At 35.5% G+C, this 21,040-nt stretch overlaps 1 protein-coding gene across 8 annotated transcripts in view; it reads left to right on the top strand.

Annotated features, from left to right (window-relative positions):
* Positions 1-21,040, top strand: part of PALS2 (protein associated with LIN7 2, MAGUK p55 family member) — a 133,441-nt gene that overhangs the window by 90,452 nt on the left and 21,949 nt on the right. For 7 of the 8 annotated variants that reach the window (XM_055590583.1, XM_055590587.1, XM_055590584.1 and 4 more), the window contains 6 exons: positions 187-414; positions 13,446-13,487; positions 14,962-15,093; positions 17,999-18,098; positions 18,428-18,496; positions 20,038-20,199. In XM_055590583.1, coding sequence (XP_055446558.1) covers positions 187-414; positions 13,446-13,487; positions 14,962-15,093; positions 17,999-18,098; positions 18,428-18,496; positions 20,038-20,199 — 733 coding nt within the window. The remainder of the gene's footprint in view (positions 1-186; positions 415-13,445; positions 13,488-14,961; positions 15,094-17,998; positions 18,099-18,427; positions 18,497-20,037; positions 20,200-21,040) is intronic. The other variant, XM_055590580.1, reaches the window with a different exon arrangement.

Genomic DNA, 21,040 nt, shown 5'->3' with positions numbered 1-21,040 from the left:
TGTTGTCACAGTTGTACATGGTTTAATATGAGATTGGAGTATTGAGTTACAAGTGAACATGGGAAAAGTAGGAATGATTTACTCACTTATGTTTAGAATTATTTTCTTATATATACATAGTTGGGAATATTTACAATTTATTCCTAACAACCAAAAATCAGTAATTCCATTCCTTATTTTCTTCAGGGTGTAACATTTAGGGTTGAAAATAATGATCTGGTAATTGCCCGAATCCTCCATGGAGGGATGATAGACCGTCAGGGTCTGCTTCATGTGGGAGATATCATTAAAGAAGTCAATGGCCATGAAGTTGGAAACAACCCAAAGGAATTACAAGAATTACTGAAAAATATTAGTGGAAGTGTCACCCTGAAAATTTTACCAAGCTATAGAGATACCATTATTCCTCAACAGGTTAGTAATGAAATTCATGCTAATACTAAGAATCCTTTTTTTTTTTTAAATCACACTGTTGGATGTAACCACCAGTTGCTACATTTTTGCTAAAGTGAAAAGAAAAATCTGCCTGGTTTAATTGTTCTAAAGTGCCTTATTTTGTCATGGGTGAATTGTTGGTATTTTTAAACAATATTATCTTACTATTCAAAAGGAATTTACTTAAGAAATCTCTTTGTGAATACCATGAACCCTCTGTTCAATTCAGTCATCAGTTGTGTCGTCTGACTCTTTGCGACCCCATGGACTGCAGCACTCCAGACCTCCCTGTCCATCACCAATTCCTGGAGCATGCTCAAACTCATGTCCATTGAGTCTGTGATGCCATCCAACCTTCTCATCCTCTGTCTTCCTTTCTCCTCATGCCTTCAGTCTTTCCCAGCATCAGGGTCTTTTCAAATGAGTCAGTTCTTCACATCAAGTGGCCAAAGTATCAGAGTTTCACCTTCAGTATCAGTCCTTCCAATGAATATTCAGGACTGATTTCCTTTAGGATGGACTGGTTGGATCTCCTTGCAGTCCAAGGGACTCTCAAGAGTCTTCTCCAGCACCACAGTTCAAAAGCATCAATTCTTCGGCACTCAGCTTTCTTTATAGTCCAACTCTCACATCCATACATGACTACTGGAAAAACCATAGCTTTGACTAGACGGACCTTTGTTTGCAAAGTAATGTCTCTGCTTTTTAAATTAGCTATTTAGATTGGTATAGCTTTTCTTCCAAGGAGCAAGCCTCTTTGAATTTCATGGCTGCAATCACCATCTGCAGTGATTTTGGAGCCCCATAAAATAAAGTCTCACTGTTTCCATTGTTTCCCCGTCTATTTGCCATGAAGTGATGGGACCAGACGCCATGATCTTAGTTAGTTTTTCAAATGTTGAGTGTTAAGCCAACTTTTTGGCTTAAACTCACCTTGTGCAGTGATTTTTGGACCCTAGCATTTCAGTAACCTACAGCTAATAGGAGAAAAACCTTAAAGACGTTTTGTCATTAATTAGCAAACAGTTTTGACCCATGTCATGTTCCAAGCCCTGTGAGGAAAATAAGCATGTAGTCCTGATCACCTTTACCTTAGTGTTCCAGTGATGGGCTAAACAGAGAGTGAGGCCAGAAAGAGAGGATGGGTCCAAATTGAAAAGAATCTTCAACACCTGGTTTGTACCATTTGCTCTACGTTTTGTAACTGATTTTTAGGTAAAACAGATTATTAAGCATGGCAGTGTTTTCATGACAGTTGTCACTAACCTCATTATGTTGAGTGAATTTTAAAAAGAAGACAGATGAGATTGTGTAGCCAGGAAGCAGATTTTTTTTTTTTAATTTTATTTTTATTTTATTTTTAAACCTGAAACACTGTATTAGTTTTGCCAAACACTGAAAGTGTGAGGTAATTTGTGAAAGGCAATTCTTAGGAAAGGCTGTGATGACTGCTTTGTTTCAAATAACTGTGCCACCACTTACTAGCTTATCCTCTCTGTTTTTGTTTTCTCATCTGTATAGTTAGGAGTATTTCTTTTCTCAAAAGATCACTGTAAGGATCACATAAGTTGATTCAGCAGCGCCTGTCACATCCTGCATGCAGCCCATAGCTGCCGCTGCTGCTGTGATGCGGTAATGAGGTGGTGGTGTGATTCCAAAGAAATGGAAAGAAAGAAAGAGTGCCGAGATAATTGCAAAGGGACAGTTGACACTTAAGTATGTTGAAACTTGAGAGGGTTTTCAAATCCAGATAATGTAGATATAGGAAATATTTATCAGTATTTTAGATGCATTTAATTATTTAGATTTTCCAGAAATTTGTTCCAAGTATGAGTAAAACTGCAGGTCTTTTACATAAGATGCTGCCACTATACTTATTTTAATATTGTTAATATGATAATTGAAAAGACTAGTATAGTATAAAAGTCTTAGAAATAACCTATGTTGTATATCTGCTTTATATTGTTCTTTGGGAGAGTAAGAATAGTCAGTTGTGAATTTTTAGCATGTAAATTGGATTTCTGAAAATATACAGGCTTGTTGTGAATGTTTGTTTAAATAAAGGATAGAGACCTTGTCTTTTCAAGGAAAAGAATCATAAGAGAAATGGCATTAGAAATTAGACATTTTAAATAGCTAGTGTCCCTCAGACTAGCTTTATTCCTCAATTGGCACCTAAGTAGATTGGAAAAGTAGGAGTTAAGATTTATTTATTTTTTAAAAATTATACATTAGTTGTGATAGTTAGACTTTTTTTTTTAACCCCCTGTGGTTCAAACTTCAGAATTCCTACCAGCTCACCATGACTATAATGGACTTTTATGGAAAATTTTTTGTAATATCAGTAGCTAGGGCTTTGGCGCAAATCCTTTTGTAGAATCTGCACCTGGTGAATGGTCTGAATGATGTGAAATGCAAGGATCTTTAGCCCTGTCTTAGACATACATTGTTCCCTGTCTTGTGCCTTCTCAAAATCTGCTTTTTATTTAGCCTTCAGAACTGGGAGAAGGCATTGAAATGGGGAAGGTCTAACTTTCCATCCAAGCCTGAGCCAGTCTCAGACCTGTCTTACCATAAAAAAAGAAGGGACTAACATGAAAACTTCCAACAGGAGAGATAAAACACACCCAAATTGGGACATTTTTAAAGCGAAAGGGGGAGTAATTACTAATTATACTAGAATAGGACTGTCCTGGGTGCACTGTGTTCCTCTTATAAGAGTAACACTAAAGGAAAGCAAGGGCTTTTAGCCTCTCCAGTTCTACCACTCTTTCACTAACTGGAAGCTCCACCAACTCTATTTCTTAACTGCCGTGAGAGCAGATGGAAGCCAGGAGGTCTTCATACCAGGGTTGTGTCTTTCAAAGCATGGTCAATAGATCATCTTTATCAATAGCGTTTGAGGCACTGATTAAAAATCCAAAATCTTTCATGAGACCACAGAATCTATATTTTTAAATTTGAAGACCAGGAGGGGTTAGAAATTGCAGCTAATTCTGAAGTTCTCCAGCTTACATGTATGTAGGTTTCCAAAGACTGTTTAAAATTCCATTTCTTTATTTAAGGCCAAATTAATGGGAATTCTCTCTTTAAGGCCATTATGAGCCACATAACAAAAATATGAGAAGAAATTTGTTTTATTTCATTCAAGGATGTACATGTAAGAATTCTCAACAATGTATTAGCAAATGAAATTTAATGATATATAAAAAAATAATATAACATGTCCAAGCTAGGATGGTTTCATGTTAGAAAGTTCATATATGTGACCAAACAAATTAACAGATTAAAGAAGAAAAATATCAGTAGAAAATTCAATAAAATTCAGTTCTTGTTCATGATTTTTTAATTATTTATTTTACTTTACAATATTGTATTGGTTTTGCCATACATTGATTTGAATCTGCCATGAGTGTACACGTGTTCCCCATCCTGAACCCCCGTCCCACCTCCCTCCCCATCCCATCCCTCTGGGTCATCCCAGTGCACCAGCCCCGAGCACCCTGTATCATGCATCAAACCTGGACTGGCGATTCGTTTCACATATGATATTTTACATGTTTCAGTGCATTCTCCCATATCCTCCCACCTTCGCCCTCTCCCACAGAGTCCAAAAGACTGTTCAATACATCTGTGTCTCTTTTGCTGTCTCGCATACAGGGTTATCATTACCATCTTTCTAAATTCCATATATGTGCGTTAGTATACTGTATTGGTGTTTTTCTTTCTGGCTTACTTCACTCTGTATAATAGGCTCCAGTTTCATCCACCTCATTAGAACTGATTCAAATGTATTCTTTTTAATGGCTGAGTAATATTCCATTGTGTATATGTACCACAGCCTTTTAGGATTAGTAAATTGGGAACACGAAAGAACCTTCTTAATCTTATATTTTTTTTAAACTAAAACAAACATTATTCTCAATAGTTGACTGTTAGAAGCACTTCTCTTTAAAAATCAGGAACAGGACTTTAAGCTGGTCTTCCTGAGACTACTTGAGTGCCAAGCCCAGGGCCCCTGTGAAGTCCCATTTCCACTCCAAGATGGAAAAAACCCACCATAAAGAGAAACCTGCCAAACTTCAGGCATACTTGTGCATTGGTAAAAAGGAACCACCCTCAGATAATATAACAAATATCTGTTATAACAGATGATAAAAAATCTTCAGTTCTCTTTAAAAAAATTCAGAATAAACATTATCTCTGATTTTAAAGAGGTAAGTATATTTGCAAACCAGTAAGTGATGATTCAGTTTAACAGTCCTGATGCTCAGACATTTCTGGCAGCAGTCCATTACCAGCTGTGCTGAGACAAAGCTCCTGACAAAAAAGCCACCCAAATCTTAGACCAGCTTGGTGTCAACAAGCTTTCAGAATCCTGGCAGAAGCTGGGTGGAAAGCCCCACTTGCTATTGGGAAGGAGACTGATCTTGTTTAGAATTTTGATGAGGCTTCCAACAGTGAAGCAAACAGAACTTCTTTAAAAAAAGAAAGAAAAGAAACTTCAAGAATGTTGACTCCTAAAAAATTTTGTTTAGGATGTAGTTAAATATAGAAACCTGTAGTATTTTAAGTTCTGAGGCTCTTGGGCACTGCTGCTTTTTAAATTTTTGTTTGTACACAATTATTTGTTTGCAGTTAATTGAGCCAAAGAAGCCAGAACATAAAGTTTAAAACAAGGGTTAATAATGTCATTGCCTAGTTAAAAAAAATTAAGAACTAGAGAAGGATGTTCATTAGTACCATTTATGTTCAATATTTTATGGAAAATTCCGTAAGCACAAGAAGACGGAAATAATTATGAAAGCAGAAGATTTGGAAAGAAGAACATAAAATATTATTTTCAAATAATATTTTTTAACTGAAACCCTCCCCGAACTATAAATTACTAGAAATAATTTAGCAGAATGCTTTGAAATAAGATTAATATACAAAAGTCAGTTTCATTTCTATATGCCATCAGCAGACATCTATAAATGTAACTAAGACATCATTTGTAATAGAGAATGTCACATTTATGTCTAGAAATAACCTAATAAAAATATTCACCTCCATGCACAAAAAAATTAAGATCTAAATAGATATATCATGTTCATGGACAGGAAAACAGTATTATGAAGATATCAGTTTTCCTCAAATTGACTTGTAGATTCAGTTAAATTCCAATGAAAATTTCAATAAGATTTTTCATGGTATTTGATAAGATGTATAGCTAAGACACTTGAGGCAGAAAAGCAGAAATAGGGACTTATTATTAATGTGAGGGATTTAGATATGTGGTATTGGCATAGGATTAGAGAGAATGAGCAGCAGAAGAGAGAGTTCAGAAAGAGATCTACACATATACGTTACTTTGATATCTCACAGAGCTGATATGTCTTTCAGTGAGAAAAAGACTATTCAGTGAAAGTGTTAATTCGTAGGGATAATATGTGAAAATGTGTTCCTATTTACTGTCTGTACACTAATCAAGTAAAGGGGATACATGGTCAGTAAACATGTGAAGAGATATTTAAAATCACAATGTGAGATACCATTTTATACCATTCAGTTGCAAAAAAAAAAATGTGTATGTGAAACTGGACTCTATCTTCTACATTGCTGGTGCCAGTGTAAATTGGTATAACCACATTGAGGGGGCAAAAGGTTTAGCATTATCAAGGTTGAAAGTTTCCACATACTAAGACACGTAATTTTTTAGAGCAATACGTGTGTAGCTGGAAACATGTTGATAAGCATGTCAGTTCCCCAAAGAGCACATGCATAGAGCATAATACTATCTTTTAAAAGTTTTAAATAGCTGTATATTTTTGCAGATTATATATAGGTTTAATAAAACTTACAAAAAGGAAAGCAAAGAATTTGTGAACACAAGATTCAGGATGAGGGTTACCTTTGCTTTGGGGTAGCCAGGGCAATGCAAGGGAATGGAATGTGGCAGGAGGACCGTGTAGGTTTCTAGCTTCTGTTTTATGTGGTAAGCTCATGACTGTTTATTACATTATTAAAACTAACAAAATTAAAAAACAAAAGCAGACCTTGCATGGACCAGTGACTCAAATGTAGTGTAAATTAAGAATTGTTAGTATGATTCAGATCAGCGTAGGTTTATTTATTTCTTTATACCAACAATGTGACCCACGTATGGTTATTTATCGTATAGGAGTATGAATTGCCTCTCAGAGCTTTTTAAACCAAATGTATAGTTTCCTTGCTGATCTCAAAATATGTTATTTGTATGTGTGCATTTGAGTAGGTGGAATTCATGCACTTTGAAAATCTTTGGGAAAATAGCATATCTGTTATTATCTTAGAGAACTTCTTAGCAACTCTGATCATTGCATTCACTACCTTGTCACTTACTATACTTATATACTGTTACTTATATGCAGACTCAGGTGGACCTGAAACTATGGTTTGAGGCTGAGAGTGTGTGCACAGCACTTGTACCATGTTCAACCAACACATTACCGAATGAATTACCAGCCTCTTTCTGATTTATGACAAAGGTTATGGTGGAGATGTTTCTCCAGCCTTTCACATTTGATTTCTCTTCTTCTAACTTACCATTTGCACAGGCACAGCATATTTCTGTACAGTATTTTATTTTGTCAGTACTTTGACTTTTTATTTTTACATTTTCAAGATATCTTTGAGGTAAAGTTCATAGAAATAGCATACACTTACATACATTATATGTAATTAATGAATGTGGACATATCTATTATGTACCCATGAAACCGTCAATACGGTCGAGATATAGTGAACATTTCTGTCACCCCTAGAAGTTTTCCTGGGTTCACTGTAATCCTGCCTGCCTGCTCCTTATCCCAACCTTCATGCCAGGCAAGTACTGCTCTTCTGTCACTATAAATTAATTTATATTTTCTGTATTTTTATATAAATGGGTTCATACAACATGAATCCTTTGATTTTGCTTTTTTGTAAAAAAAAAAAAACTGACTTCTTTCATTCAGCATAATTATTTAAGAGATTTAACCATGTTTTCATGTGTATCAGTAGTTGATTCCTTCTTATTGACGAGTGGTATTCCATTACATGGCTGTACCACAGTTGGATTTATCCACTAACTGGCTAGTGAACATTTCTGTTGTTTCTAGTTTGGGGCTATTATAAATAAAGATGCTAAACATTTACATGTAAGTCCCTTGAGTAAATACCTAAGACTTGAAGTATTGGGTCATTTGATAGTTGTATATTGAACTTTTAAAGAAATGGCCAAACTATTTTCAAAAGTGGTTGTACCAGTTTACATTTTCACCAACATTACATGAAAGTTGCAATTACTGCACATCTTCACCAACATTTGGTATATGGTCAGTCTTTATAATTTTAGCCATTCTTATAAGGGTGGATGGTGTCTTATGGTGATTTTAATTTGCATTTTCCTAATGATTGCTAATATTGAGCATCTTTTCACGTGCTTATTTGCCATGGTTATGACAACTTGAATGTCTTAAAATCTTTCACCCATTTTTTTATTGAGTTGTTTTTTTCCATTTGTTTAGTTTTGAGAGTTCTTTATGTTTTGATACAAGTACTTTATTGCAATTATGATTTACAAAGACTTTTTCCTAGTGAGAAAGCTTGTCTTCATTCTCTTAGCAGTATAATATGAAGGCAGATGTTCTTGATTTTGATGAAGTCTAATTTGTCCTTTTTTAAATGAATCATGCTTTTTTTCTGTGTAAAAAAAATGTTTGTACAACACAAGTTTATAAAGATTTTCACTTGTAGTTGTATACTTGCATCTTGTTCTATGATCCATTTTCTCTGAATTTTTGTACAGGGGATAAGATATGGATCAAAGAATTGGTTTGGATTTCCTGTTTCTGGTTTTGTATCTGGGTATCCAATTTTTCCAGCTCTGTTTGTTGAAAAACTGTTTCTTTCATTAGATTTGAACATTTTTTTGATTGTTTCTACTTCAAATATTGTTTCTGTTCCTCAATTTCTCCTGCCCTTTGGTGATATATGAGTTATTCATGTTGGGCTCCTTGAAGTTGTCCCGTAGCTCACTAATACTCTTTTCATTTATTCAGTCTTGTTCTCTCCCACTTTTTCATGTTGGACAGTTTCTGTTGCAATGTCTTCACATTTATTATTCTTTTTTTCCCTAAGATGTCTAATCTGCTGTTAATCATATTTGGTATACTTTTCATCTCAGATATTTTTGATTTCATCTCTAGAAATTTGAACTGAATCTTTTTTTCCTTATATCTGCCATGTTTCTACCTAACATGTCGAATCCTTCCTCTAGCTTCTTGAACATATGCTACAATATGTAAAGTTAAAAATAACTATTTTAATGTCCTTGCCTACTAATTCAGTCCTATTTGTCATTTCTGTGTCACTTTTCACTGGTTTATTTTTCTTCATATTTTAGATTGTATTTTCCTGCTTATTTGCATGCCTGGTTATTTTTGATTGGCTGCCAGAACTGAATTTTATCTTATTGAGTACTGGATTTTTTTTTATTCTTAGAAAAATTCTCAAGCTTTGTTCTAGAATAGTTATAAGGGAGCAGTCAGACACTTTCAGATTTTGTTTTATAAGCTTTGTTAGGTGAAACCAGAGTAAGACTAAGTCTAGGGCGAAACTCTTGAATACTGAAAGAAAGTGAAAGTGAAATCACTCAGTTGTGTCCGACTCTTTGAGATCCCATGGACTGTAGTCTACCAGGCTTCTCTGTCCATGGGATTTTCCAGGCAAGAGTACTAGAATGGGTTGCCATTTCCTTCTCCAGGGGATCTTCCTGACCCAGGGATCAAACCCAGGTCTCCTGCATTGCAGGCATGAATTACGAAGCTTTTTCACTCACAATGGTGATAGCAGAAACTGTTTGACGTTACATGACCTTCTGATATCTTTGCCCATTAATGCTGCTCTTTACACACCTGGACTAACAGGCAAATTTGGCCTTGGAATACGGAATGAAGCAGGGCAAAGACTAATAGAGTTTTGCCAAAAAAAATGCACTGGTCATAACAAACACCCTCTTCCAACAACACAAGAGAAGACTATACATAGACATCACCAGATGGTCAACACCGAAATCAGATTGATTATATTCTTTGCAGCCAAAGATGGAGAAGCTCTATACAGTCAACAAAAACAAGACCAGGAGCTGACTGTGGCTCAGACCATGAACTCCTTATTGCCAAATTCAGACTAAAATTGAAGAAAGTAGACCATTCAGGTATGACCTAAATCAAATCCCTTATGTTTATACAGTGGAAGTGAGAAATAGATTTAAGGGCCTAGATCTGATAGATGGAGCGCCTGATGAACTATGGAATGAGGTTCATGACACTGTAAAGGAGACAAGGATCAAGACCATCCCCATGGAAAAGAATTGCAAAAAAGCACAATGGCTGTCTGGGGAGGCCTTACAAATAGCTGTGAAAAGAAGAGAAGCGAAAAGCAAAGGAGAAAAGGAAAGATATAAACATCTGAATGCAGAGTTCCAAAGAATAGCAAGAAGAGATAAGAAAGCCTTCTTCAGCGATCAATGCAAAGAAATAGAGGGAAACAACAGAATGGGGGGAAAGACTGGAGATGTCTTCAAGAAAATCGGAGATACCAAAGGAACATTTCATGCAAAGATGGGCTCGATAAAGGACAGAAATGGTATGGACCTAACAGAAGCAGAAGATATTAAGAAGAGGTGGCAAGAATACACAGAAGAACTGTACAAAAAAGATCTTCACAACCCAGATAATCACGATGGTGTGATCACTGACCTAGAGGCAGACGTCCTGGAATGTGAAGTCAAGTGGGCCTTAGAAAGCATCACTACGAACAAAGCTAGTGGAGGTGATAGAATTCCAGTTGAGCTATTCCAAATCCTGAAAGATGATGCTGTGAAAGTGCTGCACTCAATATGCCAGCAAATGTGGAAAACTCAGCAGTGGCCACAGGACTGGAAAAGGTCAGTTTTCATTCCAATCCCAAAGAAAGGCAATGCCAAAGAATGCTCAAACTACTGCACAATTGCACTCATCTCACACGCTAGTAAAGTAATGCTCAAAATTCTCCAAGCTAGGCTTCAGCAATATGTGAACGTGAACTTCCTGATGTTCAAGCTGGTTTTAGAAAAGGCAGAGGAACCAGAGATCAAATTGCCAACATCCGCTGGATCATGGAAAAAGCAAGAGAGTTCCAGAAAAACATCTATTTCTGCTTTATTGACTATGCCAAAGCCTTTGACTGTGTGGATCACAATCAACTGTGGAAAATTCTGAAAGAGATAGGAATACCAGACCACCTGATCTGCATCTTGAGAAATCTGTATGCAGGTCAGGAAGCAACAGTTAGAACTGGACATGGAACAACAGACTGGTTCCAAATAGGAAAAGGAGTACGTCAAGGCTGTATATTGTCACCCTGTTTATTTAACTTCTATGCAGAGTACATCATGAGAAACACTGGACTGGAAGAAACACAAGCTGTAATCAAGATTGCCTGGAGAAATACAATAACCTCAGATATGCAGATGACACCACCCTTATGGCAGAAAGTGAAGAGGAACTCAAAAGCCTCTTGATGAAAGTGAAAGTGGAGAGTGAAAAAGTTGGCTTAAAGCTCAACATTCAGAAAATGAAGATCATGGCATCCGGTCCCATCACTTCATGGGAAGTAGATGTGGAAACAGTGTCAGACTTTATTTTTTGGGGCTCCAAAATCACTGCAGATGGTGACTGCAGCCATGAAATTAAAAGACTCTTACTCCTTGGAAGGAAAGGTATGACCAACCTAGATAGCATATTGAAAAGCAGAGACATTACTTTGCCAACAGAGGTTCGTGTAGTCAAGGCTATGGTTTTTCCTGTGGTCATGTATGGATGTGAGAGTTGGACTGTGAAGAAGGCTGAGCACCGAAGAATTGATGCTTTTGAACTGTGGTGTTGGAGAAGACTCTTGAGAGTCCCTTGGACTGCAAGGAGATCCACCCAGTCCGTTCTGAAGGAGATCAGCCCTGGGATTTCTTTGGAAGGAATGATGCTAAAGCTGAAACTCTAGGTCTTTGGCCACCTCATGCGAAGGGTTGACTCATTGGAAAAGACTCTGATGCTGGGAGGGATTGGGGGCAAGGGGAGAAGGGGACGACAGAGGATGAGATGGCTGGATGGCATCACTGACTCAGTGGACGTGAGTCTGAGTGAACTCTGGGAGTTGGTGATGGACAGGGAGGCCTGGCATGCTGCGATTCATGGGGTCTCAAAGAGATGGACACGACTGAGCGACTGATCTGATTACCTGATTAGTATTCAGCTGAACCTGGAAGGAGTCCTCTGCAGTTCTCAAATTCTTTCTCTGGGCAATCTTTCCTTACTGTTGCTCTTTTCTGTGCCCTGTGGCCATTTTGATAGCCCTGGTCACTCAGCTCATCTCCTCAAGGTGGAGACCGTCAGGCTTCTACCTAGAGTCCCCCTTCCTGCATTGCACCTGGAAACTTTTTCTCTGCAGTTAGTTGGGGCAGTGGTAAAGTTCATCTTATTTGTTTCCATTTTTTTAAGGATCACTGTCTTTGTAGTCTGATGTCTTGACAAACATTTCATATATTTTGTCCAATATTTTAGTTGTCTCAGGTTAGAGAATGGGTCCTTGTTACTTCATTTTAGTCAGAAGGGGGAGTTATTTTATCTTTACTTTCATTACCATAAGACTTTAGTTTTCATTTTGAAGGTTCTAAGAGTCAAGAAGTAAGAATACATATTCTGTTGAAATCTGTCTCCTAATCCACTACCAGTCTAGTCCTCACTTCCTATTGTTAAACAATTAGATTGCTTCCAATCACTTGTGATTAAGAAATAATCAGTAGTTAATAGTCTTCTATGTAAGTCATTTTGCGTATATCTGAGTTAACACTGCTGTTGAGTACATTCCCAGAGATGGATTACTAGGTCAGAAATTTTTTGTAATTTTGATACCTGTTGATTGCTAAATTGGCCTCTCAAGGGATTAAATCAATTTTTCCACCCACCTGTTAGGACTGTGGGTCAATTGGCATTTTCCTATCTACAGAATGTTGTCAGATATTTGGATCCCTGCTAATGTGATGGGAGGAAAATGTTACTATAATATAGTTTTAATTTGTATTTATACTCTGAGTGAGGTTAACATTGCTTCCTGGCTTAAAAGCCACTTTCTTTTTTCGATTCTAACTCCTTTAGATTGTTGATCACTTAGTTCTGTTAGTGATTAGAATATGAGATTGAAATATTTTAGCAGATTGTGTTTAGTCACTTCTTAACCAATAAACAGTTAACATCCATAGCTTATTAGTGAAACATTTTTAAGTGTGCTTAATAAAATATAATTGTACAAAATCTAGTCAAATCTCTATGATTTAAAGGCCATTGCAAAATGTTTAGATCAAAGGTTGGAGTTAATTGATTTTTCAGACAAATTTTCAAAGGTCAGAGTAAAACTAATATAATCTGAGTATTTGAAGCATAAGAGTAATGTCCCAAAGCTAATTTGGTTAATGAGAAAAATGAGAATTGTTTCTTCTAGAAATCATTTACATTTGAGAGATGTGGTTTGTTTCACAAATGATGATATTTCCAACACCTTTTGATGGGAGTAGGGAAGTGAATATTTGAAATTTGGGCTGAGAAAGTCTAAGCCTTTTGTTACAAGTATATTCTGACCCACAGATAAGACCAATAGACACATTCATGGTTAGATGATAGGATTCTCTTACTATTCATCCAGTACAGCTTTTATGAGAAATAAGGAGTATCCAAGTTTTTTTTTTTTACGACTTTTACATATCCCTCCTTCATCTTTACCTCATCTCTGCTAACTTTTGCTTCTATCATTTATAATTTTCAGATATTATACCCTTTGGACATTTAATTAGGGAAGTAGTTGCTTTACCAAGTGAATGAAATGAAAAGGGGCCAGTAGTTTGTTTCTATTTATTTAATTTATTATCAATTTAAAGTCTGGCTTTATTTATGCAATGAAAAATATATTTTTAGAGTTGCATCAGTATGGAGAGGCATCCAGCACACGTCCGTCAGGTATGGTGTCATTCCAGGACATTTCGTGGTACTCCGTGTTTGTCTAATTAGCCAACTAAATTTACCTAATTACACTTAATCATTTTGGGTTTTATCCATTGCCAAACCACTGAGCTGCATGCCATTGTCAAGTTAGCCAATTGTCACATTTTAGCGATCATAATACTGTTTGTATGCTTGCTTTGTAGATATTTCTAAAATTGCGTATCAGGAAAAAAATTACTGGCTTATTGATTTTTTTTTAAGCATTAATATTTAGCCTTTCAAAAGTTATTGAAAATATTCTGAATGCTTTGTATCAAAATCATCTAATTGTAAATAACTAAAATTTTGTCATGTTTCAAATTTAATTATTTTTAAATTATTTTAATATGCATCTATCACATTACATTTTACTACACTAATAATGTAATGATCTACTTGTGCTATTGGAAAATCCTGTTTGGTTATATTTATAGAAGTATTGATAAACATATGAAAGTAACATTATTATTTTGACTAATTATGTGCTCTCCTGCTCGTTAGTTTACCTGCTGATTAATGCTTAGTCAGTTCTCTAGAAGATAAAATTTAAATTTCTATAAATATGCCTGGAAAAGGTCTGTAGTAAGAAAGTAATTGGTCTGAACTTGCCATTGAATACTGAAAATGCTTTTAACCTAACTAGAATTCAAAATTAAATAAACTAAATATTTTGGATATTGGAGATCATAACTAACCATGCTAATTGACATAGTTATAGTAATAAAACAGATTTAAAAGAAATTTGCATAGTTACATGAATTTAAATTGGAAATAGCTTCAAGGATTTTTTAGTATTTGTCTTACTATTAATTTGATGCTGATCATTTACATCAAAGCAGGATAATTCCAGAAAACTATTTTCCTCACAACTTTTGGCCATTGTGAATCTATGTGACTAAAAATATATGTTATTACCAGGGATGAAAGTTTGTTTTTTTAAAAAAAAGGTTACTGACTGTATTTCAGGTCTGATTTCAACATGAACCTTTATTGTTTAATTTTGGCTTTAGGAACCTTTCAAAAAGTCATTCCTACTATATCTGAAACATATGACCTAACTGCATATATTAGTTCAGGATGTTAATTAGAAAGTGTCATTTACTTACATAAAAATTATGCACTGTTGGTTGGACAATCATCTGAAAAGATTGGGAGAAAGTAAGAAAGCCAGAAAGGTGGAAGAAAACAATTGTTAAACTGTTAAGATTAGAAGTTAAAGATAGAAACAAAAATTTAATGTAGTACTAATGTTTATTTCCTGTTTTGTTTTCTGATACCAAATTATTAATGTTCTAATAACTTTATATTTAAGAAAAACAAGTTCCTTAGCTGAAGTACTAAATATATTATCATTTACATTATCAATTAATTTGCAGTGCTTTGAAAAAGATTTCCAAAATCCAGTGACAAATGGTACATTTCTAGTATTTTTAATTGTGCTGTGTTTTAGGTATTTGTGAAATGTCATTTTGATTATAATCCATACAATGATAACCTGATACCCTGCAAAGAAGCAGGATTGAAGTTTTCAAAAGGAGAAATTCTTCAGATTGTAAACAGAGAAGACCCAAACTGGTGGCAGGTTAGTACGCTTCTCAAAATTTCTTCACCTGCTTTCTTATTTTCAATCTTAGATCTGACCAATATCTGAATATTTAGGAGGAAAGTATTATTATTTGTTCTAGTGATTTTTTTTTCCCTGCATGAACAGCTCCTGCTTCATGGCTATTAATTTTGTGGACAGAAGACCAAATTGAGAGAGACTTTGTGAGCAGCTGTTAATAAATTCAGTATTAACTAGCCTGTGGTTTAGAGACTAGACCAGTCGGTTCTTCCACATAAGATTATAGTAAAATATAGCACTCAGCCAGAACAACTCCCCTGAGGTCATCCCTTTTCAGTGTTTGTTTTAACTAGAAGTCTTTACTGTGGGTAGAGTAGTCTTCCTCTTGTCTCCTCTCACTGTATGTATGTTCATGACAAATAAAATTTAATTTCTTTAATTCTTGAATCTATTTGCCCACCTCAGTTATTGAGAGTTGAAGGTTTGCTTTATCATCTGTGTTGTTTGGTTTTGGATTAAAATCTGTGTATATAGAAAGGGATATGTGTTACCACTGTCTTTTCCCCCTCCATTTTTCAGAAGATGTGTGTGATAGTCTTCTTGTTTTTCCTTTTCACTGATACAGCTTTCAGAAGTCTCTAGCAGCAGTAATAAGTCTGTTTTTGTAATTGCTTACAGAGACTAACAACCAGAACTGGAGAAACAAAGTCTAAAATTCCTTGAACTGTCAAAGTAAAAGAGAGTCTCATTAAGGAGCAAGGTGTGAGCGGGAAGGACCTGGGATCCACACTGAACTCTGAATTAAACTGAGATATTAGAAACTCAGGGCTTCCCTGGTGGCTCAGACCATAAAGAATCTGACTGCAACACAGGAGACCCAGGTTCAGTTCCTGGGTCGGGAAAATCTCCTGAAGAAGGGAATGGCAGCCCACTCCAGTATTCTTGCCTGGAGAATTCCATGGCCAGAGGAGCCTGGCAGGGTACAGTCCATGGGGTCACTAAGAGTCGGATACCACTGAGCAACTAAACTTTCATTAGTAACTCAAATTAACTCTAATAAGTTATATTGACTTCTGAGGGGGGATGAATTATAACAATAAGAACAATCTTACTAATATGTCCTTCAAATTAAGACATTATAATGTATAAGTGTACTGTGTGGTGAGAGAACTAAGAAATGAGTAAACAGAATCCATGAGTTCAAGAGGTTTCAACTGAATTTCTTAGAACTCTCATCTAAAAATATCTGCTTTCTATGGGCAGTTTCCTCTGTTGAACTTTCCCAAGTTTCTTTTTTACCCCCTTCTCTCTGAATGCCATCTCTTAGTTTTCTTCTAACCCTGTCAGCATTATCTGTCTTTTCCTGCATTTTTGTCATCTGTTACTCAAAATGTATTTTTTAAGATTTTAATTGCTAAAAATAATACTAGATTTTTCTGTTCTAGTTGTAAGGATAAAGTCACTAACATTGTGTGATAAGCCAGTATCTCTAGTAGCCAGTTCTCCAGCCACTGTTTTGAAATACTTTGGGTTTCAGTTTAAAAGTTAAGTTTTTTTTAATTGATTTATTTTTTATTGAAGAATAATTGCTTTACAGAATTTTGCTGTTTTCTGTCAAACCTCAACATGAATCAGCCATAAGTATACATATATCCCCTCCCTTTTGAAGCTCCCTCCCAAATCCCTCCCTATCCCACTGCTCCAGCCCGACACAGAGCCCCTGTTTCATTTTCTTGAGGCATACAGCAAATTCCCATATCTATTTTACATATGGTAGTGTAAGTTTTCTTGTTACTCTTTGCATACATCTCACCCTCTCCTCCCCTCTCCCATGTTCATAAGTCTGTTCTCTATGTATATTTCTCCACTGTTGCCCTGTAAATAAATTCTTCAGTACCATTTTTCTAGATTCCATATAAATGTGTTAGAATATGGTATTTATCTTTCTGACTCACTTCACTCTGTATAATAGGTTCTAAGTTCATCCACCTCATTAGAACTGACTCAAATGTGTTCCTTTTTATAGCTGAGTAATATTCCATTGTGTAGATGTACCACAACTTCTTTATCCGTTCATCTGTTGATGGACATCTAGGTTGCTTCCATGTTCTAGCTATTGTAAATAGTGCTGCAATGAACAATGGGATACATGAGTCTTTATATGCCTAGGAGTGGGATTGCTGGGTCATATGGTGGTTTTATTCCTAGTTTTTAAGGAATCTCCATACCGTCTTCCATAGTGGCTGTATCAATTTACATTCCCACCAACAGTGCAAGAGCGTTCCCTTTTCTCTACATCCTCTCCAGCATTTATTGTTTGTAGACTTTTTGATGATGGCCATTCTGAACAGTGTGAGGTGATATCTCATTGTAGTTTTGATTTGCATTTCTCTAATAATGAGCGAAGTAGGTGAAGTTTTACCCGTTTTAAACTTATTCTTCCTCTCAGGATATTCAGATTCCTGGCAGCATGAATTAAACCCTCCACTCTGTTCTCGCAGTGCTGTCTGTTCCCGCCCCCCCCCCACTTTGATTTGGCCTCAGGAAATACCATTGTAGTAGGATTAATATGATGGCAAACACCTAACTAACAAGTGCTAACACAGAGAACAGCATTTATTCCTTTCCATTCGCTCTAGTTTAGTGTTATAAATAAGAAGGTATTAGTAATTTAAAGATCCTGTATGCTTTTGTATTTTGGTCTTAAAATTTCACTACCAGGTGGCACTCTGGTTAGGTGCCCATTGATTCCTCAGTACTAAGGTCTTTCAGTATCCTGACAGTGCCATGCACTTAAATATCAAGGTCCGTTTCTTAAGAGCAGACTTTTTTTTTTTTTAACTAACTACTGCTTGTCCTGCTTATTAGAATGTTGTCTCAAATTTTAGTCGCTGATATATACAATTCATTAATTTGATTCTAGGCTAGCCATGTCAAAGAGGGAGGAAGTGCTGGTCTCATTCCAAGCCAGTTCCTGGAAGAGAAGAGAAAGGCCTTTGTTAGAAGAGACTGGGATAATTCAGGTGACGAACTCGACACAATAAGTAACAAGTAGCCCTTTGTGGCCACATTTTCTTACCTCTTTCATCTGAATTAGCAGATGAATTTATTTAAAATATATCTAGAGTCAATATCTGCTTCATTGTATCGCTCTCAAAAATAAACTTTTTGATCGCTTTCTGCCACCTGCTGGTATTACATCAGAATTCAGTGGCTCAGCTCACCCCTGCCCATTTCGGCTCTGTAGGATGCAACCCTGGGAAGATAATTCTCCCAGCCCTATAGAATACCACAGGGCAATGTATATATTCCAACATACCGTTTAAGTTATATTTGCCTTGTCATCCTTCAGGACCTTTTTGTGGAACAATAAGTAGCAAAAAAAAGAAAAAGATGATGTATCTCACAACCAGAAACGCAGGTATGTTTTAAATACTTTTTTGAGAAGTCCAAGTGAACTATGAAATAGCTTTATCATTAGTGTGGCATATGTTCTAAATGTATAATTTTAAATGAATGAATTCATATTAGTACCCAATTGCAAGGAACTGCAATATGGACACTCAGTGCAGTAATATATAGGCATTATTTAAATCCTGATATACATGCTTGTACTATCACCAGTGTGCTTTATTTTATGAGCATAATTTACAGTAAAATGAATTCATTAAGATTTATGCTTGTATTAATGAAGGAACAATGTGACAATTGAAACTATTTTTTTAAAAACTTTGACAGGAACTTATGTGTTATTTCTGCAGAACAAAATCCCTTTTTATGACTATGTTAAAAGTGTTATGATTAATGGCAAACATATTCTACCATAACATTATCCATGATACTTTTGGAGAAACAGTACTGGACCAAACAAATCTTAGCCTGATCTAATAGGATTCTTTCTTAAATTTTTTAGATTTAAAGACAGATAAATATGAACCCACCAGTTACTCTTTTCAATTGTAGAGGCTTCTAAGAGTGACATGCAGCTCTTTGAATCAGAAGGCTCTAGCGACTCTGATTCAAAGACTCAAAAGAACTGATCATTGTAAAGTGCTTTCTTGACTTTAGAGCTTCCTCTATGCTGGTAATAAACTAAACAGCACACTCTAAAGAAAATAATGTAATGACATATTGCAATAATAATAATAATATAATAAAGGGAAAATAGACTCTCCCTTAACATACTGTGGAGAAATTGTGCAAAGAAAGTGTTGCTATTAAGATAATAACCTAAGGAAGAAGTGTTGTTATTATAGATTGAGAGTCATAGCCATAATAATAGGTAATATAATATTTCAAATTCTCTTTGGCTTTATTTTTCATTAAATACATATACTTAAAGCTTTCTTGCAAAATGGAAAATTTTTCATTTTCCCATTGATTGTAATTTTGGAAGGTGTTTCTACTGAAAATGATTAGGATCAATGTTTTATTTTATACATAAATTTAGAATCTTAATATTTAAATGTTATTATGTTGCCTGTATGCATTTTATTAATCAAACTGATATTTGCAGAGTTTACCACACAGTATTTATTCATTTGTATCACTGAAGGGGTACTCATTCTATGAAACTTAGTTAAGCAGCTACTCTAGGTATACAGCTATCCTTCCTATTTGATATGCACTTTTTAGTGGAATAGATTACATAAACTAATTTGCAATTTGATTATATTAACTAATTATTTCTACTGATGAATTGTGAAGAAACAAGTTTTAATGGATAATCTGTCTTATAAGGATAAAGCAAGGACACTTTTTTAGCTTTGTTAGATTTTTAAGGCAAAAGGATGGAAGCAGATGTTTAAATCAGAATACAAAATAATTTATTGTACTTTACCAAATTTATTTTTAAAAATCTATGCTAAGTCAGTACAGTTCAGGTGATACTTCACTATCAAAACTGCTAAAACATCACTGAACAGAACCGAATATGATGTTTTCCTATTTCCTTACATTTAGAATTCGATCGTCATGAAATCCAGATATACGAGGAGGTAGCCAAAATGCCTCCCTTCCAGAGAAAGACGTTAGTATTGATAGGAGCTCAAGGTGTGGGCCGAAGAAGCTTGAAAAACAGGTTCATAGTGTTAAATCCCACTAGGTTTGGAACCACAGTGCCATGTAAGTCTTCTGCATTTCCTTTGCTATTTGATTTGGAACGAAAGGATGTGTGTGCTGGCAGGGGGGCCAAGGTGGGGGGTAGGAATTACTATTATTTTATTCCCAAGGAATTTCTGATTATGCCAATGGAAATGAAAGAGCAAATGATACTGAAAGCTCGACAACTCTACAGCTGTCTTGAAATAGCAGTGAAATAGCACGGTAGCCTCTGTCAGCTTGCTGCCTGGTGGCAGTCACTTCTCTAGACTCTTCAATCCGGTAATGTTCATTAAATGCAGGTATTAAAAGTTGTGGCAAAATTAACATTAGCTTTGTATTTTCTTGTACGATTGACATATATTTGAAAAGTTGTGTTTTTCACTTATTTTATTGTAAAGAAAAGGGGGAAAGATGCTGGATCCTCTGACACTCCCAATGTCGCAGTCCCTTTGTGAATTTGTGTGTTCTGGCTTATAGGTCTCATTTCTTCAAGGTCATGAGCCTGCTTTTTGATAGCACATCAAAAGAGATTCTTCTTCCAGAGCAAGCAAGATTAATTAAGTTCACATATTTATTTATGTATAAAATACATGATGGGAAGTACAAGCATTTTATGTACAAGCATTACTCATTTTATCATCTTTGCATTCTTTCTCCATTCATACATTTACAAGGAAAGTTAAATAATGTCAAAAGCATGCTTGATGAGAATGGAGTTAGAGCAAGGAGTTAAATGATATATCTGCCTTAGTATAAGGACTACTATACATGTGTCTTTATGTCTTCATCTTGGAGATATATGAGCCTTTACTTAAGGGAACTTATCTCTTCCCTGAATATAAGCCAGTTTTGCCTTTGTAAC

The sequence above is a fragment of the Bubalus kerabau genome, chromosome 8, assembly GCF_029407905.1.
Source record: "Bubalus kerabau isolate K-KA32 ecotype Philippines breed swamp buffalo chromosome 8, PCC_UOA_SB_1v2, whole genome shotgun sequence".
Lineage (NCBI taxonomy): Eukaryota > Metazoa > Chordata > Mammalia > Artiodactyla > Bovidae > Bubalus > Bubalus kerabau.
This window is presented reverse-complemented; position numbering and strand designations above follow the sequence as displayed.